Below are 25,438 nucleotides of genomic sequence, written 5' to 3'. Positions count from 1 at the left end.
GCCCTCCAGCCCCTTCACCAGCCTGGTTGCCCTTCTCTGGACTCACTCAAGGACCTCAGTGTCCTTCTTACAGTGAGGAGCCCAGAACTGGACACAGTACTCAAGGTGCAGCCCCACCAATGCCGAGTACAGGGGCACAATCACCTCCCTAGACCTACTGGCCACCTACTTCTGATTATGAATCAGAAGGTGTAGTTTCTTTATATGGCTCTCACTTACAGACATGCAATGTTCTGAAGAGGACTCACGACATTTGGACATACCTTTTCCAGTGTAGATGCTGCATTCAGAAGTTCTTGAAAATTTCTAGATCTTTAGGGGGTACCGGAGGCGTCTTGTTCCAGTCATCTTCAGGATAAGCTTCAAAATTGGAAGTATCTCCATCATTGGATACTTTCGGGACTATAGGAGGCTAGTCAGAAGCAGCACAACAAAAGTGTTAGTAGTTTGCTCAGTGATCTTCTCTTCATTATATTAAAGCAGAAATTCTGTAAAAAGGCTGATTAAAGAGACAGGTGTACATATTCATAAAAGTTCCTCTTTCTCACCAGTAACGAATGGCACAAGAGAGCCAAGCTTGCAGTGACAGACACGTCCCAGTGCTTTGTCTACACTGCAGTTCAACATTGCAGTTAAGTGACACTTACAATGAAGACACCCATTTTATTCAGCACTCAAGTTCTAGCTGCTCTGCAAACTGAAGGCAACTACTGCAAAAGATTACCACAGCTAAGCTTACACACACACACTGTTACAGCATAATGTGCCGCTCTCCTTCCTCACTCCTCCCCTCCTCTGTGGCCTGTGAGCCTGATCACTCTGGGTTTGTTTCAACCAAGTAAAGGCTGTAACAGCAGTGTGGGTAACTGCTTTCTAACTGAAGGAGAAAAGCCTCCTAATCACTGCTTTCAAATAGATTGATTCCTTTTAAGAAGGTTGAAAGAACTAACTTCCATATGCCTCACACTACCTACTATGCTTTTTCTGAGCCTAATAATTAATTCAAGCAGGTAGAGAAATTGCTACCCCATAAAAATTAACTTCACTAGGATGTCTGTAAAAGGCTCTAAACTCAAATGGATCTTTTTAAGGAAACTTGGAGGTGCTAAGAGAAATATCTGTTATCTATTTCTTTCCTCAGAAGTTCCTTTGGATTTCTAGTCTTGCTCACCAGCTTCACAGTACCTGTAGCTTCTACTTGTCTTATATTTAGCATTGAGATTACTCGATCCTCCTGGCCACAGGTTATGAGATAAAGATCCTTTCTGGAACATTTCATTAATTGCACGGGTTAATGTGGGGTAAAACCTGCAAGAGACATTAATCTCTCTATCCCACTGTCAGTAACAGAGCACTTTACTGTCATGAGTCCAATAGAAGACTTCAGGATGAGAAAACCTTATGGATGACCACCAAACTGACTAATAAATGTTACACCACAGGCAGAACTATAACGTACAGCAAAATGTTACTCTATGTCTCCTTAAAAAGGCAGAAGTCTGGCTTCCACACTAGCTCTGAGAACTTTCGGACTTCTCAGTTTGTAATGATGACATCAGCAGGTTTTCAATGGGAGTGAGTCTGGAGGGATGGTACTTCTAAGCTTCAGCCAAAAACAAAGTCCTGTTTCTGCATGAGGCAATCACACTGTACTGCCCAAATGCTCAACAAAGCCGGCAGAAATCTGTTCTGCTTCACCGTGAGCAATAGCTGGTATCCCCACCTCCCTGGAAGCAGGAAAACCAGTTTTGTGGACATATTCAAAATAAAATAAAATACAAAACCATAAAAAACCCCGAACCAAAACCTCTAGCTTCAATTAACAAAATTATTTTTTTTCAGCCATTAGTACTATTTACATGATACTGATATTTAAGATCTTATCAGCACCATACATCGATGTTTTATTTGTACAGTAAGTGACAAGAAGTAAGTAAGAAGAAAAGCAGCACTGTATCCATTACTTCACACTGATGAAGAGACTGAAAATATGAAATAGATGGTGAAAACAAATACTGAAGAATATGGATGGCTTTAGAAATAACAGAAATCCTGACCCAATTCACATCCTTGCCCTTAAGTATAATTAGGAGCATCTCATGTGCATCTCATGTGCTACAGACTTAACCATCACAAAGATTATGAAACAAGTTTTGAATTCATTAGAATCTGAATTACATGGTGACTCTTTTTTTTTTCTTAAAAAAAATGCAAAGAATGTTTAGACCTGAGATTTTTGATGTGTATCCAAACATTCGTTTTTTAATACTTTGTTATTTATTTGGTGATACAACACGTTGTCATAAATTCAGAACTGAAATACTTCTGCATTTTTTGTACATTTATGTGACTAGAGTTTACAGTAAATAATTTGAAAAATATTGCTTCATTATAATAGATCTACAAAAAACATCAACTGAGCCACCAATCATTAAAAAAACCCAATCACCACAAAAGCCCACAATATTAAAACCATGTAAAGTTGTGGAGTTTTTAAAGAAAAGTCACATACAACTTTGTAATAGGATGTTGTCAACATGAACACATCAAGAACATTTTGATCTCTCATCTATTTTGCAAGAACTCAAAGATATCTAGGCAGAAATTCAATGTAAGAAACACAAAGAAAAGGAAAACCAAAAATTCATTCAGTACTTGACTGTGTATTATAACCTACGTGACTGAAAGTCATTGCTGTGAGGAATTGTGCTAGTTAGAACACTTGAGGAAGGAAAGAGGGAAGGCAGTTTTACTTCCAAAGGATTTGAAAAAGTATGTTGCAGTGTTGGTAGCTTTTGCAAACATCAGCCCTCATATAATATTAGAACTCAACACAGTAAAAAAGTATGTTAGAATTACATTCATAAATCTTTCTCTCTCACCTTCCCTATTCCTATTACTACCACCATATGCTTTACATTGTATGAAAGCATTTACCTGAATTGAACTTGGCACAAAAATTTCAAGCTTGGAGTAAAATATTGCTACAGATGTAATAGAAAGGAGAAAAACAAAAACAAACCAAAACACAACAACAAACAACAACCCCAAAACAATAAAACCCAACAAACCAACAATCCCCTCCCACTCTCTAAAAAAATAACATCTACAACAAGCAGTTACTGAGAAAACTCTAAACCTGAAAAATAAATGTTATGTTTACTACTCAACTGCAGAGAAACAAAGCAGGGATTATTTTTTTTGGCCTTTTATAGAGACAAAAATGCAAGTAGTATTCCCATTGTTAATTCTGCAGTGTAGAAGGGCAGAACTGCATGTAATTGATGATGGGTGCATATACATATGTGCTCATACACACATACGAATACACAGATGCAACGGTCAACGAAAGGACAACAGATGGCCTTAAATGAACAATGATTTCTTACTGGAATGTCCCATACAGAATTTTTCAACATATACCTTTAGTCTCCTTTGAGGAACAGCATCCCAATCTATAGACCTGAACCATCGATGTCTCTTCACATCATCTGCTCCATTCTTTAAAGAAAAAATAATAATAATTAAAAAAAAAGTTGTATGTATGCCAAACCACGTATTTCATGTTAAGACCTGTAGTATCAAGGCAGACTAATGGTCTGTCTAACCTTTTCTCTTTTGTTAGTTGATAATCATTAAAAAGAATCTACAGGAAAAAAAAAAAAAAAAATCAGTGTTACTTCCCTAGCAGATCCTGAGTTCCAGAAATAAGATCCAAGTTCCTTTTTCTTATTTTTTAGCAGCATTCTTCTGACAGAAGGGAGATCAAGAATATGCTTTAAAGTACCCACAAAACCATTCACTTCAGTTTTGTCCAACATTTTAGAGAACGCCACTTATTCAGAGGTACTTTCTAATTCTTACACTTCTAAAAACCAAAACAAAAACTGAGGGTTGATGGTGCCTTAAATCATGCCTGGGAAACATAGTTCTATTAAGTATTACAGATGTTTACTGCCAACAAGATGATCATCTTAGTATTGGTACAAAAGTGTGGGGGTGTGTGTATATATATATATATATATATATATAAACATAAAGTATACAGAAAATTTGTTTTCAATTTAGATGTACAGTAAGAGGCATATATGTGTTGTAATTATTATTCTTATTCTCTCTGGACTTACTGTTTTGATTATGTACATAAAGCACAAAAATGTTTATTGTTTTTCTTGTTCTTTCTGGGTTGAAGATTGGTTTGAGCAAAGACTCGTTTCTAAGCACTGGGGAAAACCAGCTGGTTCTCTGTTTCAGGCCCGATCACAGCACAGTTGTAATGCAGAGCACTCAAGCTCACACCACATGCAGCTCCATGGAACAAAGCATACCACACATTTGGGTTGGGGTTTTTTTTAGATTTATATGGAGTGGGATTATCCATGCTTATATACAAAGGGGCAACAAGGAGAGTAATTTATCACCTAGCTCCCTCAAAAGCAGATCTGACTGAATGCTTCATAGTAAAATACCCAGTGGGGCTTAAATCATCTTAAACCAACTACGCTTATGAAAGACTTAAGATTGACCTACAGCCCCCCACCCCAAATCCTGCTTCTAATTAGAACTATTTTTGATTTTCACATTTTTAGAGAAAAAAATAAAACAAGCCAAAACAATCACAGACTAAAAAAAAAAAACCCTGAAAGCCTGCCAAATACATTTCCCAAATCCCATCTTTGAAGAAAGCAAGACTTGCTTTTTTTTTTTCATTCAAAAATGTCTGAAGATATACAAGTTTTCACTGGTCAATAACCTTCTAAATTTCCAGCATATCAAAGTTTGGTTTTAATCTTCCTGCTGTCCCTCCAAAAAACAGTGCAAAGAATTCTGAAGAAAAAAAGCTATTTCCTAGATTTTCTTACCAGTCTAAGTTTGTTCCTTAAAAAGCTCTGAAAAGGGACATTAGACACCAGGCTCTAGAATCTTTACTTGGGTCAATACAGTCAAGTGAACCTGGATGACTGCATCTTCCTCATCTATGTGCAACATCAAGTGTGCTTTGTGCAAAAAAGAAAACCCCAAGTCTCCCCTGCCCAGGGAAATGGAAACGGTACCTGTCTCTGAAGAACTGAAAGATTACACAAGCTAAATTTAAATATCTGCCACACTGTAACAGCAATAACAAGTCAATGAATATAGGATTAATTTACTCTGCCAGAAAGGTAAAAGAACCTACACTGTGTTTTGTGTGGTGCCTTAGGCAGCCTGTTAAAGCTCCCGAGATAGTTCACACACAGCTCACTCCTCGCTGCACTACCAACTGCAGCTACTGCACAGCTGCAGAATCAAATAAGCTTGTAATACAGCTGTTGCCTTCTTGGCATTATGAGTAGTACAACATCAGGCCATCTTACAGAATTCACAGGGTTGTTTTGTGTTCCTCTCCACAGTACAGGTACAGGTACCTATTTCTGAGGCAGGCTGGAACTGCTACTCGAGACACACAAGTGTATGTTTGACTCCTAAGCTATTATCTTCACAAGTCTCTTCAGAATAGAATAAAAATTCTTCTTGGTGGAAGACTATTTAACTGTGGTCTATCAGCCTCACTATCAAACTACGACAATGACCAAACATCACAACAGAAAAGCATGTACTCTTTAAAATATTTTTGAAACTTTGAATTTGAGTAGTGCTTCTTCTGGGATTAAATAGTTCAAAAGGACCAAATCAGCTGGCACCCTGTCCTACAGCAATTCACACCGTGTTTCTGGTCTAAAGTAAGTCTTCAAACGAATCAGTAAATAGGTTGGGTTTCTTTTTCCACCCCCTCTTTTTTTTTTGGGGGGGGGGGGGGGGGGGGAGTGGGTGCAGAGAGGGTGTGGAACGAGGATGGGGGAAACTATCATGAATGAGAGCATTAATCCAGATAGTAGGAATATTATTTCCAGAAATACTCAGCTCAACTTTACATTAAGAACCCAAGTAATGTATGGGAAAATATATCTCAATTTCACGTTTACAAAACCAAAAGCCATAGAAGAGCTGTTCTACATGTTTCCTACTGAAACCTTTCAACCTTGTGCTATGTTCTGCATTACAACTAGCATTTCATACTGACCTTCATATTTCCTAATCGTCTTGTCCTGTCAACCACGAGCAGCTTCTTAATAAGGTCCCTGCAGTAAATGAAAGAGCTCTGTTAAACAAAACTAGTTTATATTTGACTGTCATACAAATCTTACATACTTCCCTTTGTCTAGCTAATATTGTGTGTCATTTACCTATTATTACCTCGTATTTTATGGCATTTAAGAGTGACTGATCGAATAATCTGTTCTAAAAGGAATTTGCAAGAATTCTGCAAGTTCCTTTTAGACTCAAGAGGCAGAGGAGAAAAACAACCTTACCCCCTTCCCCCATGTATTACCATATCTTTCTTTGTATTTTTGTATTTTGCTGTGCATTCCAAATCTCAGAATGGATCTCATACCTATTTGACAGAACACAACTCAGTCTCTTTCTCTCTCTCTATATATAAAAATCCCACAAAGAAAAAAATCCCACCACTAAAGACATACCCTCTATACTTATACTTAAATTCTGTGGCAGCTAAGTATTGAGCAAAAACACAGAGCTAGTCATCTGCCTAGAACTAGTCACATCTACAAGCTTTACTGTAATTGAATGCCTCCCCTCAGATTCTAGGTCATCAAGTTCATATAGTTCTACATAAAACTAAATCAACATATTAAAATATGAAAGTAAATTTAAACACATAAGTGTCCTCCATTTTAATAGCAAAGCACTTTAAATAACGGTCACCAAAAAAACCTCCAACATAAAACAAAGTGAGTATCACAATTTATTGAGTTTGCTTGATTACCAGTAAATTGAGAGAAAAAAATGGCTTCACATTTCTGTAAGAAAGTAACTGCTATCTCAAAGTTTATTTTTCTGTTTATTTTTTGAATATTAGCATTCTGGTCTCATTGCATAAAGCACCAATGAAAGGAAAGCACAAATGTTTAACCACCCTTCCTGTTTCTGCAGCCTGAGAGATGCAGGAGAATGCTGGGGATCTATATATAGAGTATGGATAACTCCAATTTTTAACTTTGAAGGAGGTTTTAAAAACCAACCAAACAACAAAACCAAACACAAAAAAGCCCCAACAACCAACAGGTTTATTTACAGAAAAGGCAAGCATAGCAATGACACACTTGCACCTCTCCTCCCCTAACACCTGCTATCTCAAAAGAGAAACTATTCTGTCACCTGTCCTTGAAATAGCAAAAGCATATGCACAGAGTACATGAACTGAGAATGAACGTGCTAGACTCTTTGAAAAGTTGTCTGTGGCAGGAATATAGTTCTGAAATTCAACTGGAAAGATATTCAATTGCCAGGTAAAATGAGAATAAAAAAGTCAAGGTGAAAAGCAATTTTAAAAACTCATGATTATTCCAGCCAATCAATGTGTGGATTAGATTAAGTCATGAGACTGAGTCCATTTACAGTCACCTTTGCAGAAATACCTCCTTCTAGCTCTTTGTGAAGAAGCCTATTTCTTATGGAGAAGGCTACAAGAATGGCTACAAGCAGACTTTAAAACAGAACGAGGACTGAAAAGAAATCCAGAAACCCAGAACTAGATTTGCAGCCTATAGAGCCAAACATAAATCATGGAGTTTCCTACTCCTGTACAGCCAGAAAGTGTTCAATGGATCATTCTTGGCTTGCTTCAAAAACTCACCTTTGAAAAGCACAGTTAAGGGATGAGCTTGCTCAGTGATACTATGTTGTTGCTAAAGATGAAGACATTTGCTGCCTTCAACAGAACAAATATCCATTAAATTGAATCAAGTAACTGATAGTTTAGTGCTTCTTTATTATACAGTTTCTAAAGAATAATTTAGAAATGAGTATGTTGAAATCAATTCAACAGATATGTTGCTGTATCTATTTTGGGAATGAAAATCTAAACCAATGTATTCCCAGACCAGTAATCATTGAATTGCTGCAGGAACGATGTTTTATATAGTATTTTCCAAAACTGTCTGTGCAAAGAAAATTTACAAAAACTAAAAAAGAAAAATATAAAGAAATAACTTCTTAACTCAGTGGCCAAAGAAATAGGTGGAGCATAATTAATACTTATGTTTTATAAGAATCAAAACTCTGCTGACAGTCTTATACTGGAATTTCTAATTGATAATTATCATCATCATCATGGCAGAAGCTGCTCTTCAGAAGAGATTTGGACTGTCTGTCAAAGATGTCAGCGACTACACACAGGACAAAGGATGTGGAGAAAATGAGATCAAATTGCAAGGCAGTTACCAAAAAGGACACTCTAGTAGCAATGTGAAGAGATGCCACCTCATGCCATAAGGAACAGCACTTGCACAAGACACATGGCAGTTATAAGGACAGTAAGAGACAGTGAATGTCATGCAGCAAGAGGGAAAGCAAAAGTGGTACAAATACAAAAGGTAAATAAAGCGTGTGGGAGGGTGATGGGGCGTAGGAGGCTAGAAAAATGTCAACCACTAAATTTATGTGGCACACCTGGGTAGAAAAGCCTTCTTGGAGTTCAAAAAGGAAAAAAAGCTTTGGTGCTTAAGAGCAGAAAGTTAAAAGTTCAACACTGCACAGTGCTAATGCTTCAGACATAGTCTGGATGTCACGGGACCCAAGACAGTCTTCATCCTTGCTGAGACACCAACCAAGAGGAAGAAGAGAAAGCAAATGGGATACAAGTAAAGTAAGAAGCAGACTGACCTCTTAGGCCACAACAGTCTTGTTTGCTTTAAGTTAATGGTGCAGATATCAAAGACTACCTAGTACTGCACACTGTGGTTTAAACAAAGGAAGAGAGGTTGGCGAAACAAGAGAGATAAATTATGCTTGTAACTCACTGCAAAATGCAGGTGAAGTCATGCAAATGAATGAGACCACCCAAACCCAAAGTGTGAAAACAGGAAAGGCCAAGCTAGAATCCCACAAGACCCCTTAAAGGCAGGAATGTAATGGGAATGAGCTGTCAAGCACACACTGAAAGAATATCTGGATAAGGAAAGCTGGGAAAGAGGTGTGTCAACAACTATGCTGATTAACGTATCCCACATTCACTGACAGTCACATCTAGACTGAAGAGCAAAACCTGTCTATGCACGTGTACTACCATAAATAGGAAACTTCACACCATTGGTGTTCATCTGTGAATCTCGAGCACTAGCAGAAGGTAACAGCATCTCTATTTTTAAACCCTTTCACCATGTTAGGTTGCCAGTGATAGTAACAGAACATAAGCTGTACATCTTCTGGTCACAATCTTACACTTCAGTGCACACAATACTGTGAGGCACTCAGTTTTCTACTTTAGACAGGCTAGGTCAGAAAGACCAGACTATGACACTACACTAAACTGGAAAAAACATCAAGATAATAAAGGAAACTCTGTTAAGAACACACACAACTATGAGACACTATTCAGCCTAAGGTGATGTGGACATGCTTGACTCAGTGTACCTGATGATTTAATGGAAGCTTAAAAATAGTCTCCTGAAATGATTATTTTTGCAAGAGAATTCATGAAGTTTCAGCGAAAGTTGAATAGATTTGAATTGGATTTGCCATTGAACATTTAATCTGTTTCCTTAGTGGTGACACTACGCATGTGGCACCTCTGAAGTAATTTCTTCAAAACACCTTGAATGATTAACCAGGGAACGCAAGAGTAACTTCCTGTCCTCACTCACTGAATCAGCACGGCTTCCAAGGAGAGTTTAAGTTTAAAAGTGCACTTCCTCTGCTCCCAGGATTACAAACATTTATTTCAATTACAGAATTTTTAAATAGGGGATAAATGCATTTATTCTACAAATACACCTGTAACAATTGCAACATACTATGAATGAAAGTCACACTTACATATGTATATTAGACTGCATACTGAACTGGGGCCCTGCCACCAGAAGTGGACATTGATTTTACACTGGAACTTCTGAAACACCAGTGAGCTAGTTCAAGTGCCTATGCTGAGAGCGACTTAACTGGTGTGTATTATGCATACAAAGACACAGTTTAGTGTTTGCTTCCTGCTCTCCTATTTTTTACTTAAATGATAATCCTCGTATTTTTCCAGCTTTCTTTCTTCCAGGCACCAACATGGTACCAATGATCTTTGTACAAGGTGGAAAAGATGTAATATTCAAAAAATACACAGAAAAGTAAGAGAGGAAGATACTAGCTTACAACTGTATTTCCAGCTTGAAGTCTACCAAACACATAGCTTTACTCAGAACTGCACAAATAAATGTGGTATTTGTATTTTCCACAACATGATGTTTTAGAAAATCAGAATCGGGTATCTGGTCTTCTGTGAACGTCCTTTAGAAACAGTGCTCAGGAGGTGTTTAGAATATAAAAGACAGTGTTGGGTATCATGGACTTACTTTACATACAAATCCAAATGCCTCGGGAAATCTATTTTGCCAGCAAGAATCTTCTGATATATACCAAATGGATTGTCATCAAAAAATGGAGGAAACCTATTTTAATACAGCAAATTTTTAAAGGTTAGAAAAAGAATTTCTAAAAATCTTATAAACAGTATTATATTCATTCCCCTCCGATATAACTAATTACAGAGTTGGTTTGGTAGGGCATTATCAATCAAATACTAACTTGAGAAGTAATTCAAGTTAAGGCTGCTATTACAAAATTGAAACCATTTTTGACCGCAACATATTGAATATAGAATTAAAACTGAAGTATCACAAGAGAGTTTTGTTACATTACTACAGTAAAAATATCATCTATGAAACAAACTTTCAGTGTTCAAGTAAAAACTGCTTCACCATTATCTATAAAGCCCAAGGGTGTAGTTTCCCAAACAGCATTACCATTTTTTATCTCGTCCCATAACCAGGGGTACACATTTATTCACTAGTATCTGTCTGAAGCCTCTAAGGACCCACATATGAATACCTTGCCCAGTTCCTTTATTTATTGTACTACTTCAATTCAAGTAAATGTTTTGTAAGAGAAGGTTTGAAAGAGACAGATTGTTCAGACCCTGAAGTTCTCTGTCCTTGTTGTGGCAGAGACAGAGTTAATTTTCTTCCCAGCAGGTGTTAAAGGGCTGTGTTTTCAATTTAGCATGAGAATAAGGTTGATAAACATACTATTTTAGTTGTCAGTATTTTAGTTGACAAGGACTTTTCAGCTTCCTATCCTGTCCTGCCAAGAAGGTGGGGGATGCCAAACTGACCAAAAGGATACTACATACCATATGAGATCACAGAACATCAACTGACCTATTGGGAACACTGGCTTTGATGCAGCCTAGGATACAGTTGGCTTTCTAGGCTGCCAGTGTGCATTGCCAGCTCATGCTGAGCTTCTTGTCAATCCACACCCCCAAGTCATCCTCCTCAGGGCTTCTGTCAATCCATTCTCTGCCCAGCCTCCTGTAGCTGCTCTGTATATATACCATCAGGTCGCTCAGAGCCCCATCAAGCCTCACCTTGAGTATCTCCAGAGATGGGCCCTCCACCATCTCTCTGGGCAACCTGTTCCAGTGATCCACCATCCTCAGATTGAAGAATTTTTTCCTAATATCCAACCTAAATCTCCCCTTTTCTAGTTTACAACCATTACCCCTTACGCTAGTGCTACATGCACTCGTGAACAACAGTTCTTCCCCAGATTTCTTACAGGCACCTTTCAGGTACTGGAAGGCCGCTATAAGGTCCCCCTGGAACCTTCTTGAAGATGAACAAGCTCAACTCTCATCAGCCTGTCTTCATAGGAGAGCTGCTCCAGCTCTCTCTTCATTTTTGTGTCCCTCCTCTGGACCTGCTCCAACAGGACCATGTCCTTCTTGTGTTGAGGGCTCCAAAGCTGGACACACCTCACTCCAGGTGAGGTCTCACCAGAGCAGAGGGGCAGAATCGCCTGTCTCAATCTGCTGGCCACACTTCTTGTGATGCAGCCCAGGATGCATTCAGCCCTCTGGGCTGCAGATGCACACTGGTGGCTCATGCGCAGCTTCTCATCCCAAGTCCTTTTCCTCAGGGCTGCTTTCAAACATGTCATCTCCTAACCTGTATGGATAACGGGCATTGTCCTGACCCAGGTGCAGGACCCTGCACTTGGCTTTGTTGAGCCTCATGAGGTTCACCTGGACCCACTTCTCCAGCCTGTCTAGGTCCCTCTGGATGGCATTTCGTCCCTCCAGCACATTAACTTCACCACTCGGCTTGGTGTCATCAGCCGATTTGCATCAGCAGATGGCACTGACCCTGGTCTCGAAGTTTTAACAGTGAAGAAAATGAGTTGTAAAACCTCAAAGGGAAACACACAGGTCTGAATATGACACCGTAGACAGGAACCATAAGTTACCTAAAAACACAGACCAGTACATCACGCATGACCACCAAAGCAAAACCAAAACCCACAAATTCCTCATTAGATGAGAAAATTCAGTTAGCTACACATCTGATGACAGCAAAATTATAACATATCTACCATTAAATAACAAGTACCTTTTCCTCTATGGAAGAATGTAACTCAAAATAAATAGATCTTTCAACTCTTTCTATTGACAGTTTGCTTACCATATTTACATTAAGTCTAATAACTCAAGATCACTAATCCAATCTGTTGACTGGAGTGGTTCTGCTGGACTGGAAGCTGGCACATGTGACACCCATTTTATACAAAGGGCTGGAAAGACGATCCAGGGAACTACAGGCCTGTCAGCTTGACCTTGGTGCTGGGGAAGGTGATGGAACAAATCATCTTGAGTACCATCACACAACAGATGCGGGACTATCAGGCGATCAGGCTGATGGGGGATGGGGGATTGAATGCATCCTCAGAAAGTTTGAAGATGACACCAAATTGTGTGGGAGTCTCAATCTGCTGGAAGGCAGGATAGCTCTGCAGAGGGACCTGGACAGGCTGGATCTATGGGCAGGGGCCAGCTTTATGGGGTTCAACAAGGTCAAGTGCCAAATCTTGCACTTTGGTCACAATAACCCCAGGAAATGTTTCAGGCTTGAGGCAGAGTGGCTGGAGAGCTCCCTGGAGGAAAAAGACCTGGGGATATTACTTGACGGCTGGATGAACATGAGCAGGCAGTGTGCCCAGGTGGCCAAGAAGTCCAACTACATCCTGGCCTGTATCAGGAATAATGTAACCAGCAGGAGTAGGGAAGTGATAGTTCCATTATACTCAGCTCTGGTGAGGCTGCATCTTGAGTGCTGTGTTCAGTTTTGTGCCCCTCACTACAGGAAGGACGTTGTGATGCTGGAGCGCATCCAGAGGACAACAAAGCTGGTGATGGGCATGGAGCACAAGTTCTGTGAGGAATGGCTGAGGGAGCTGGGACTTTTTAGTCTTGAGAAAAAAAGGAGGCTGAGGGGAGACCTTATTGCCCTCTGCAACTACCTGCAAGGTGGTTGCAGAGATGTCGGGGTTGGTCTGTCCTCTTAGGTGACAAGTGATAGGATGAGGAGAAGTGGCTTAAAATTGCACCAGGGGAGATTTAGGTTAGATATCAGGAAGACTTTCATTACTGAAAGGCTTGTCAGGCATTAGAATACACTGCCTAGGGAGGTGGTGGAGTCACCATCCCTGGAAGTATTTAAAAGGCATACAGATGAAGTCCTTAAGGACATGATATAGAGGTGGACTGATCAGGATTAGGCTGTGGTTGGACTCAGTCATCTCTGTGTCTCTTCCAACCCAGGTGACTATGATTCTATGACTTGTTCTCACTCCTGGTTCCCCTTGATCTTTACCCTTCCTATATTTTACTATCTTTAATCTAAGTGAGACCTTGCCCTAAAACTAGTATGTGCTGGACTAGAATTCCACAGGCGTCTAGAGATTAAGTTAAAGAAATAAGACACTGCAGAACAGGAAAGTGTGGTTTGTTTTGTTTGTTCTTTTAGAGACCATTTCCTTACATGCATATACCAGTTCTTTTCAATTGCTTTTGGGGTTCAGAAAGACTAACTCCAGGAAATGACTACCAAATGTCTCAAGTAATTTACTTGGAGACTTAAAGACTAAAGTCAGGTTTTGTTCACCTTCAAATCATTTTCACATTTCTGAAAACTCCTTTGAATTTCAAGGGATAGTTACCTAGGATTGCTTTTGCACTGAAAGCCTTGCTACTAAATATCAAGCCACATCTTGAGTTGGTGGAGAAAAGTATTTTAAACTACTACAGTCAGCAACAACAAAAAGCTGCTTAAATGCTAAAAGCAGCATATGCCACCTGTGAAAACCTGCCCACCTAAAGAAAAGAAAGCAACCCACAAAACACAATCCCTGTCCCCCTCAGTCCTGCCAACCCCAGAATCTCAAAAATCCCAAGTAAGCAGTGTTAATGTGTTGCTCGCACCCCCAAAAAAGCGAAAACCCCCAAAACCCAAAAAACAGATCAAAACCTCCAAACAAACAAACAAAAAACCCCACCAAACTTGGGTAGACTGCTTATCCCAGCTTTGGATAGGGAATCCACCCAAACACTATAATATAGCAACGACATCCAATCATTATGAAGACCATGTCTACAAATACTGTAGTAAAATCCATTACAAAATCACTTCCAGCAGAGAGCTGCTCTGTCCATCAGCCTATGTAAGATCTCAGTTGCCTTTCAGAAAGGTCTAATTTATCTTATTATTGGATAAGAGTCTGTGCAGCCAAAGTGTTTACATTAAGCTTGGGAGAATTCAGTTCTCATCACCTGAGTCAGACAGTACTAGGACACAGAACCTACCTAGAAATGATTGCAACTGGTCCCCCTTTTTATACGAACATATACTGATCCTACTCCAGCAGTCACACTTCGGTGCCCTGCAGTCTTGAGGTCTCACTGGCTCCAGAGATGCAATCTTGCTTGACTATCACCTGTAGTCAGTATGTGAACTTTGGAAACCATGTTTCTATCACTGCTCTAGTAGAGAGAATTCTATCGATAAACATTTCTGTAAGGCTCAGAAAGCCAAGATGTCCAGTATCTGCTTAGACCAGTAACAAACACAGTGTGGTAACACCAAAACCTATGGCAGGAAGGTGAATCACTCAGACTACAGCTGTGAGACTGCAGCAGCAGACACTTTTATCAACACCCTTCATGCTGCCTAGCACTAAGATTAGTGGCCACAATGGTGATGGGAATCCCTCTGAGGAAAACCCTTTGACCAACTTGGGCTGCTCACCCTTGTAGGGAGCTGTGGAAGAAAGGTGAAGCTTTGCCCCTGCACAGACCATCCTAAATAAGTAACGAATATTTATCATACCAGTCAGCCAAGCCTGTCTGGGTCAGTAGGGAACTATTAGTACTTTTAATCTTTTTTTTTGTCCAGAAATTGCATTGAAATTAAAAGAAAATGCACGTGCAGGCTTTCAGGACATTAAGAAAGCAAGCAGTAGGCAGCAATGCTGCCCTGGAATACTGCTTTGATGCAACTGGGGGGACTTCTACACACCAAAACACACATGATGGATTGGAGGTGTGAAGTGATCATCCATCAGGTGAACTGTCTGCTCAGGCAATCCGATGAGCTTGTCCAAACACTGGAAGACTCAAAAGTTACCCTGAGCTAACAGAAAAGGAGCAATAAACCCATATGAGGATGTTTTTGTTCCAACTGCTCTATGGGGCTGCAGATCCAGAAAGAAAGGCTACAGAAGCAACCCAATGCACACCCTGGGGGCAGGAAGGCTCAGAGCACACTGGGCCTGGAACCAAAAAGAAGCTCTAATGACTGTGAAACCAAGATTGACTTCTTCTGAAGCTAGGAAAGCCTTATTTTCACCTGCATTTTTCTACTATACTAACAACAGCAAAACCAGTTTCTTTCAAAATTCTCACTTTAAAAAAAAAAACAAACCAAGCAAACTGATTTCCAAATAGACCTTTTAAGCTTTTCCTCATTTTTTTTCTTCTTTGGTTTATAGAAAACCAGTTCTCTGAAGTAATACAAACTGTACTTATGAAAGTCTTCCTACTTGCCATAGCGTATTTTTACAGCATAAAGCTCCACAGCAAATATTATTTCACTATGCTAGAAATTAATTATTAAAGTTTCAAAGAAAACTGGTAATCATCTTCTTCACCACTTAAATGTAAATGATTTAATGGATAAATATCTAAATTTCAATACAACACGAATTTCCAAAATAGGTAAGAACAGCTGTTTGAAAAGTCTTCAGTAAAAAAAGAAAGCAGCAACATAAACCAAAACAAAAACCCCTAACGCAACTCCACACCAACCCCAAACCACCAAACAAACCCCACAGGCCCAGAAAACTAAAACATCCTGGTAACAACAGTGAAATTGGAGAGGAACTGATTACAAGGTATACAGTGACAGATAATGGCCTTAAGCAGAAGGAGGGTAGATTAATTCTTCACTGTGAGGATGGCGAGGCACTGGGACAGAAGCTGTGGACACCCTATCCCTGGTCTAGTGGAGGGTGTCCCTGCCCATGCCAGGAGCTTTTAAGTTCCCTTCCAACCCAAACAATTCTATGATTCTAAGTCTGTTCTTTTGTAAGAGCTTTCCAATTCCTTCTTTTCAGGGTCACAAATTAAACCGGTATATCAATAATAAATTTAGCCCAAATTTCCTAGCCAAATATCATAAACAGAGCTAGAAAAGAATCCCATGTACATAGATATATATATATATATATATATTAAAACTATTGCTGTGATATAGTCATCATTGTCACTTACCCTGACAACATCTCAAATATAAGAATTCCCAGGGCCCACCAATCCACAGCTCTTCCATGGCCTTTGCTTTGTATAACTTCTGGCGCGAGGTACTCGGGAGTGCCACAAAGTGTCCATGTCCTGGGAGGAAATGAAAAAAAAGAACCCCACAAAAAACCCACAAAAAAATCAGACTGTAGTGAAACTGTAGTAACAGCAATGCAAAAAAACCAACACAGCATATGCCCATGTGCTTACTGGATATAGAAACAACAGCAATAAAAAGAGACACCAACAAAAAAAGACCTTTACAAGATCTAAAGAGACTGCTTTGATGATGCTCTCCAATTCTCCTGTAACAGATATAGATGGAAATTAAGAAACTTGTTGGCTGAAGGAAACATCAGTGCACTGAGTTTCCCAACTGCTACTATAGTTGATGTGATGCTTTGAAATTATTAACAGTGGTTTTCATCCTCTAAACTGCAGAGCTTGGGATTCATGGGCTACTTCTGACATGCATAAGAAAAGGCAAGCTTATTGGCCTTTTCCAGCAAAAGAAAAAAAATGTTTGGAAAAAAACAAAGGGAAAAGGGGAGATAGAAAACTAGTAGTTTATATCAGTAAATAGCTGCAGACATAAGAAACATTCCTGTTCTAGGAAGTAGCGTTTTTCCAATAGCGTTGAAATGTAACCTGTCATCACTCCCACAATTTCCATTAAAAGGAAAATAATTAAAACCACAACATGTTTAAGATACTTATAAGGTATAGTTAAGCAAATCTGAGATATGCAAGTAATATGATTTTAATATATTTTAGTGTAACTTTTTGTCATATCTTTCTTAATACAAGTTCAAGATATAAAAGCATTGCATCACCACCTGACTGAAATGTGTATTTCAAGGCCTATAAATTCATGAAATAAACTGAAGCTCAGGGAGTTAACATTTACAAAGACCAAATTACAAATCTCAAACACTGAATACACTCTGAAACAATTTCTTTCAGAAACGTGAAATCTTCCTTGTAAAAGTACCCGTGCAGGATTTGCTTGGCTTCACTACCTTAATTTTAAAAACATGCTAGAGAAAAATGTGCTTTCATTCTGAATAAATTACACTTCCCTGATAGCAAGTCAGAAGAGGAAACTGTGAGAAAATGCTTATCAATTCAAGACAGGGTGAAATAAGAACAGAGAATAAGGGAGGGGTGGAGTGTACTGTATTTTAAGAAGAGTTCTAGTAAGAAATGACAAAGAATATAGTAACAAAATTAATGGTCTTGCAGTAAAAGAAATTCTAATTGTTTTATTTAAGAGAGTTGGAAGAATCTTCTTCCAAACATGAAGCAAACTGGTAACACAGTCCTGAAAAAATGCCCTCAGATGAATAGAAGTAACTTTTAGAAGTAACACATACTTCTTACAACTTCTAACTTTTCCAACCACCGTTCTGCTAAGCTTAGCAAACCTTCTTTTTCCTAACCATAAATGGATATTCAAGATGCACCTACAGCACATATTTTATTTTTTTTAAAGATTAAATAATGCACTTCTCAGATTGCACAATTACTTTAAACAGAGCCTTTGGGTAGGGTTCCCCTCCCCCCCTTTTTTTTCCTTTTGTTCGGCTTTTTAAAGCCTCAGCCTTGATTCATAAAAATACTTATCCAAGGAAGAGGAGCTGTACAGACAATTAAGACTTTAAACAAAGATTTGGATACATAGAATTGAATGTCTTTAGGCCTGATTTCAATATGACAGAAACTAAATTACCCCCAGCTAAACTATCAGAATGCATTAGACACACTATGAGCCCAAAAGCTCCATGTTTATCGAAACTATGTTATTAGTTTAAAGAACATAGCTCTAATTTTTATCATAAAAGAGTGGCATAAGTTTTATTGACAGAAGAAACAAGCTCTCAATTTCCAAATCCAAGTCAAGCATATTCTTACATACAGCACTGCTTTACACACTACTGCCATCTAGCAGTTGCCTACATCACAACTAGATAATTAAGAAAAACAAAAAGTCTTTGTTGTCTTTTAAACAAAATAGCCCCTCTCCCCCAAATTTGTAAAGATGTATTATCATCCATAGTTTCTATTTTTTTCATACTGATTTAGCCAGCTCTGCAAATGGATCAGGTACTGGTTTCACTGTCTTTGGGAAGAAGGGCTCTACAAATAAAGCAGACAGGGCAGGGCTGGCACATCACTTTTAATGGACACACCCTGAAACGGTCATCCTTTCCTCCCCCAAAACTGCAAACACTATGAATGCACAAATTCTGCCAAGAAGCAGCGTTTTATGGGTTTTATCCTACATCAAGGTCGATAAGGATACAAAAAACATTGAGTTTAACACCTGATCACGACTTCCAGGACCAACATAGTTTACTGGTGACAACGTAACTAACATGACCCTCAATTACCTTACCAGTTTGCAACAAGAACATTTTTATTCAAGCAAAAGGAAAACTGCAAATTAAAGAGAGGCCAACATAACTTGGAGTTTGCCAGTTGCAGTAGGAATTAAAATGTATTACCACCAGCAGGTCATCTATGTCTTTTCATTTCCATCAAGAAATTTGTATTTACTACCTACACAAAACCACAGAGGAAGCCCAAATTCTTTGAGAAGGTGTCTGTGCCATATGATCATGACAGGTATGTCCTTTTTTATTGGTTACAAACCAAACTATTTAATATTTGGGAAAACACAAGTAAATTCTATGAAACGATCAAGTTGACCTAAGTTTTTTCTTTTTATCAGTACTTATTCATGACTTGCATACTCATCTGAAACTCCAGACTACCCTTTCAAAGATAAAATGGAAAGCAGAAAAAATAGAATACGCTGTTTACTTCAAACTTGTATAAAAATTCCACTGCTCTGGGTTTTCAAGATAAAAGCCGGGATACAGGTAAGCAATAATTGATAAGGTTGAACACATAACATTAAAACATGGGGAAAACAAACAAACAAAAAAAACCAACCTACTCTGGTCATAAAGATAAACTATGAAATAATATTTGTGGGAGTTGTTAACAGTTTCATTTGAAGAAGTCAAGTCTTGACGGTTAACAGTATTCTACACTACTCAAGATCCACCTCTGTAATCCCTGACAAGCTTCAGAGAGATCAACAACAGCGGCCTTTTTGGTGTTTGTTTATGGAAGTTTCTCCATAATTACACTTGTTAGAGGTTGCTCTGTTTCCATCCCACTAAACCTTGTAGAAACCAGGTTGTCTTGCAGAACAAGTGACACAGTACACTTGCTACATCCTGGTTTGTTTTTTCCTCCTCTACAAGAGCTGGCAGAACAGTTATGAGATACCACCAGTTTAAGCAACAGTGCAGATGTATCCCCAAAATCTTTTAAGTTAAATTTTTTTGTTGTTGTTTTGTTAGGAATGTAAACTGATCAAACTAAAATTAACAGTGAATAAAGAACATCTGAATTGTAGCTGGATGTGGTGAATACTTCACCCTTCCACAGATGAGAGCTGGAAGAAAGGAAAATGCTTCTGGAAATATTTGAATTGAGCAGCTACAGAATCATTCATAGGAAATAACATGTATCAAGATGTGTGCTTTTGTTGAAGATGTTCTGCACACCATGTTTTATTTTACATATCACTTTTCTCTAGGAAAATTTTGTTGGTCCTAAGTGGCATGCTTCTTCACAGCTGTTTGAAACACCTAGGTACTTTGTGTATTATTCTCGCAATTCACGTACTATATAGATACACACACACATAAAAGTAAAGTTCATGTGTATAGGTGTTTGCCATGGATAAAAATAATGAAACAACTCTTCTACATTAGGTCAAGCAGACTATGAAACAAAATATCCCACTGGAGCGTATTAGTGGATAAATTGCTGGAAATGGTGTATTTTTACTGTGACAAAAACAGCACTGTGAAAATGACTACAGCTAGTAGGGTGAACACTATGTAGTTGAGGGGGGACAGGAATCAGACTTGCATAGGTAACTACAGTGCTCTAACTGATAAAGTCGTCACTCTTCCAATTTTGTGGTTATTATTTTACATTTAGAGATAAAGCAGATACAAATATAAAACTACTACAACATTCTATAGTGTTCTATAATTTAGTTCAACTCATGCTGATGAACTTCATGTGCTTTGTAACTCTCCTCACACCCAGCAAGACAGAATGTGAAAAAACCCCAAAAAACAACCCCCAAAAAAATCCTAAAAAACAACAGTGATATTTTGATGTCTTACAATGCAATTTAACAAATTTACTCTTTACAGTCTCATCTTCCAGACTGACAGATATACTTTGATGCAAACTATCACCTTATTAAATAAAGGGTTACTGCTGTGGTGCCTTAAACCCTCAGAAATCCAAATTAAGAATAACCACTAAGTGGCAGTATCTACATGTAAAAAGGAAGTCACAAGAATTTGTATGAAAATGTCTTATAAAGAGATCATCATATTTTTTTCTTGGAACTAGCCTTACCTCTTCCAACAAAAAGCTACTTTGATTTAAAATCAGAATACTAAAAAAAGCCAGCATTTGTAGACCTATCTGCTTGCCCAGTGGAAACTGAATTCAATAAAACATACTGATATTAAATCACTATGGTTTTAAACCAGACCTTAAGGGTGACTAGAACCAGCATACTTATGAGCTGCCTGCCATTCTTCTGTGCCAAGGCAACCCGTCACAGTGAGCACGTAACCCACAGGGAAGCAACCTTTATGACCTCCATAGTATGCCCTGATGGGTCCCATCTGACTGTCACTCCATAAGGTATCCATTAAGAGTAGATTCCTCAGATCCACCTTCATTTGAAAATGACATTGTTCTTCCTCCACCACCCCCAACTTCCCCCCTAACTGCTGCAAAAGCAGCATCAAACAGGTAAAACAGATGTGGGAAGAAGATGAGCACCTATGTAACACTGATGCCCCAACAAGAGCAATCCGAGAGTCTCCCTCAAGATGTGGCCTAAGGGCATAATACCAAACCTTGTAATGCTGCTTTTCTAAGATGACAGGCTAGTATTTTCCTCTCTTATTTTCAATTCCAATAACATCTCTTCTTTCCTTTTAGGAACATGTATTATAAACTTGTAAAAGTCTTGGAGAAAATACCTCATTATCAGAAGGTTACATAGAGTAGTGAAACAGAGGTAAGGCTGACAGTGCTGTACGAGGTACAGTTAAATTCAGCTGAAGCTGGCCCCCTATTATTGCTGTCTAGATTTTGCAGTTACATTTTAGGGACAGGCTAGTGAAAACACAGTATCCACTTTTTAGAAGTTATTTACATTGAAGTATCTCTCTACAGGAAAACAAATCGAAACAAGACCAATGTCTCATTTCATGTACTGATGTATACATTTCAATATTTGCTCATTTTACTTCACTGAGCTCCCTTCTCACAAGATGACTGCTGACCAATATATAAATCTACTTATATAAAATATTTTTCTGTGGTAGATTATCCTAGTTATACCTAAGGTGTAATCCTGGTTTCCATACAGCCATTTTAAGACTATCATTTCCTTCATATTAACGTATGAACTACGTGGAACATGAAGTGAAATGTTCTGAAATCAAGTATTTTTTTCTTCTAACTGTAATTACGTTTTGTACATTAAAGAGTAGCAAAAATCCACTTACCTATCCACCAGCTTTTTAGCAAATCCAAAATCCGTAAGCTTGATATGTCCTTCTTTGTCTAGTAATATATTTTCAGGTTTTAAGTCTCTGTAAACTATTTCTTTGGAGTGCAGGTATTCTATTGCACAAATAATTTCTGTTGAGTAGAACAGTCCTGTGCTGTTGTTGAAACGCCCCATATTGCGCAGGTAACTGAAGAGTTCTCCTCCTGGCACATATTCCATCAACATGTATAAAAAACGTTCATCATGGTTGGTCCAAAATCTGTAAGAAAAAGATTTTATTGAATAAGCAAATTATCTCTGATTTGCTTGAGAAAGAAATTTCTGTAAAATTATCTCAGTTGCCCCAACTATGCATAATTAATTTATGGCTCCTATTCTGAAATATTAAAGCCCCAAGAATCTAAAAGGATTATGTAACAGGCATTCAAGACATGACTTTGTCTGGAAAGCAAAACAGACAGTTCAGGCTGCAAACAGTGAAGGCTAAGTGAGAAAAACCTAAGTGATGGACTGTAATGTCTTGTACAAAACAGGTCTCTGCTGAGCACATAACCATCGACTTCGCATACTCTTGGTCTAAGACCAGACAACTGTTTCACACCTCGCCTTGTGTTTACTCAAATGTTACCAAAGTGATGGGAGGTGAGCAGAATCTGCCCTTGTAAAAATGTTTATGACAGTATCTTCAAGAACAGGACACCTGAGCATTCCCCTTCCCATCTTCTAATTCTTCCTCTCTCAAAATACACAATGCCAACCAAAGTGGCTAGTCAGTAGATAAGCATCAGACCACAATGCTTGCTATTATACATTATCTTTAACAAGAGCAACAGAAAAGCAAAAATGGCAGCAAATCAAGATTAATTTTTGTACCTCAGAATTAACCTAATGATAAATACCTTCCACTCCTCAGACTCTTTCCTTTAATTTAAGAACTATTATTGTGGTACATTCATTACTAGTGCAGTAAAGGGCAGCTAGGGAAGAAAAATTCATTCCATGTTGCTGAAAATAAGCATCTAGTAACATTTTGAAGAATATTCTACCATCTTAAAACAAACAGCTATTCCTATTACTATGATAAAAGATGAAAAAACACTTTATCCCTACCTATTTTAATGATGCGAGGCTAGAAGTTCCTTTAGCTTTTACTAACTGCTTCTGCAACATCACAAGAATGGAAAGATCAAGTACCAAATACCTTTCTCTCTATTTTTTCCCTTCATTAGCTGGTTCCTTATCAAGGCACAGAGCCTGAAGGAGGTAAGCAGAGGAAACTGAGGTGCCAAATCCATGGCTGACTTGCTGAGCAGAACTTTCTTTTTTGATACTGGCACTGAGGGCCACCAAGAAAGTGACAGAGTAGTCAGACATCAGCAACAGCTCCTCCATCCCTTCAAAGCGATGAACAGAGCCCATGCTTGCTTTTTGCTTTTATAGCACTACTTCTCTATCACTACTTCTCTATCACAAAGCCATCAACTTTGTTAACTGGCTATTGATTACGTCCATACTATCCTTATTGACTATGTAAAAAACACTCTTGAGATGTTTTTTAAGGAGGCAGGCAAAATTGTATCTACAATAAAGAATGAGGAACAGGAAGGGGCAAAGCAGAGCAAACCACATATTAAAAAAAGCTATATACAGTAGAGAGGAAGGACAAAATCTTACAATACAGAGAAAAAAAAAAAAAAAGGGAGGCCTAGAACATTAAACCACAGCATTTTTACTGGAAATATTTTCGTCAAACCTGACTCAAAGGTTTGTCTGTCCACTGAAAAATTGATACATTATTTGGCATACATGAAAACCAGCAAAATGCTGATTATGGTTAAAGAAGTCGTGGAAAAAAAGTGTACTGCGCAAGGGAGAAGGTGTCTCAAAAATGCTGTTAGGCACACAAAAAATCTACAGAAAGCTTCATTTATTCGGAAACAAGGCATTAAAAAAAAAATCAGGAAAACTCTTCACCCAAGTTTCTCTACTTCCACACTTGTTGCACTGTTTTAGTGCTAGATTTTTGGGGTTTGTTTGCAAGTATAAAAAAAATAGATGGGGAAGGGTTTTATAACCAGTCTAACCAGATGCACTCATCCACTCCATCTTGCTTTCCCTCATGTGTCTCCAAGTCCATATACCCTAGAACTCATCTGCTGATACTATGCCACAGACAGGATTTCTGAGCAACGGCTGGAAACTAATGGCATCACGACGCTGGAAAAAGCAACAGCACACCAGGGAAAAAGTCACCTCCTGCAAGAGTGTTTCCTTCTTTTAGATGCCTACCATGGCTTTTGCCCCTTCTTCTCCTTGAGATACTCTTTTCTTAGCCCTGTGAAGAAGCTGTACTCCCTGCAGCTAGAGATTAACTAAGGTTAATTTTGTCTAATTTTATGTATAAGTGATTACAGCAGGCAGACACAAAACAAATCTTGGTCAATGGTTCTGTATCCATGCATGAAAAAGTATAAATGGAAATTAACTGTGCAATTACCCAGAGGTTTAGTTATCTCATTAATAAGTACAGACTCAGATACACAAAAGGCACTGTGGTGCTGTCAACAGAAAAGCATGATGCCTTCTCTCCTTAATAAAGGGATCACTAGAATCATCAAAATTCCACTAAAAACAAGTATTCTTTGTGAACTCTGTTTATACCATGTTGTTCAATAGGTTCTGTCACTTAACCTCAAATATAGGAATAACAAAGCCCAAGTAGTGCTGCAGTCATTTAAACAAAATTTTAAAAATAAAGTTTGCAAGAGTAAAGTTCACAAAAGTTTTCAGAAAGCAGAAATAATTATGCCATTCTCTAGATATCTACAGGATATATATACACACACGTGTCACTGATAAGCCAATACTAACATTTCGTTAGTAGTGTCCTTTCATTTAAAAAAAATTTCTGCAGTAGGAAAGCAAGAAACAGAGTAAAGCAACAGTATTTAAGTAAAAATTATAGTAAGTTATTGTTTAAATGTTTGAATCATGCCTCTTAACTTTAAAATCTTGACTTTGATATAACAGTTTAGTCTGAAGTCTATTTTAGTCTAGATTCCGTAATAGAAATGAAG

At 38.3% G+C, this 25,438-nt stretch overlaps 1 protein-coding gene across 1 annotated transcript in view; it reads right to left on the bottom strand.

Annotated features, from left to right (window-relative positions):
* Positions 1-286: 286 nt before the first annotated feature.
* The window catches only part of PRKX (protein kinase cAMP-dependent X-linked catalytic subunit), a gene marked incomplete at both ends in the record, with an annotated part of 51,695 nt that continues 26,543 nt past the window's right edge, over positions 287-25,438 (bottom strand). Inside the window, 6 exons of the mRNA XM_084273943.1 lie at positions 287-412; positions 3,424-3,501; positions 6,062-6,119; positions 10,401-10,496; positions 16,709-16,828; positions 22,357-22,620. Of these exons, the coding sequence (XP_084130069.1) occupies positions 287-412; positions 3,424-3,501; positions 6,062-6,119; positions 10,401-10,496; positions 16,709-16,828; positions 22,357-22,620 (742 nt within the window). The remainder of the gene's footprint in view (positions 413-3,423; positions 3,502-6,061; positions 6,120-10,400; positions 10,497-16,708; positions 16,829-22,356; positions 22,621-25,438) is intronic.

This window comes from Gallinula chloropus, assembly GCF_964237585.1.
Source record: "Gallinula chloropus genome assembly, chromosome: 1".
Lineage (NCBI taxonomy): Eukaryota > Metazoa > Chordata > Aves > Gruiformes > Rallidae > Gallinula > Gallinula chloropus.
The sequence above is the reverse complement of the archived record's forward strand: the minus strand, read 5'-3'. Positions and strand labels throughout refer to the sequence as shown.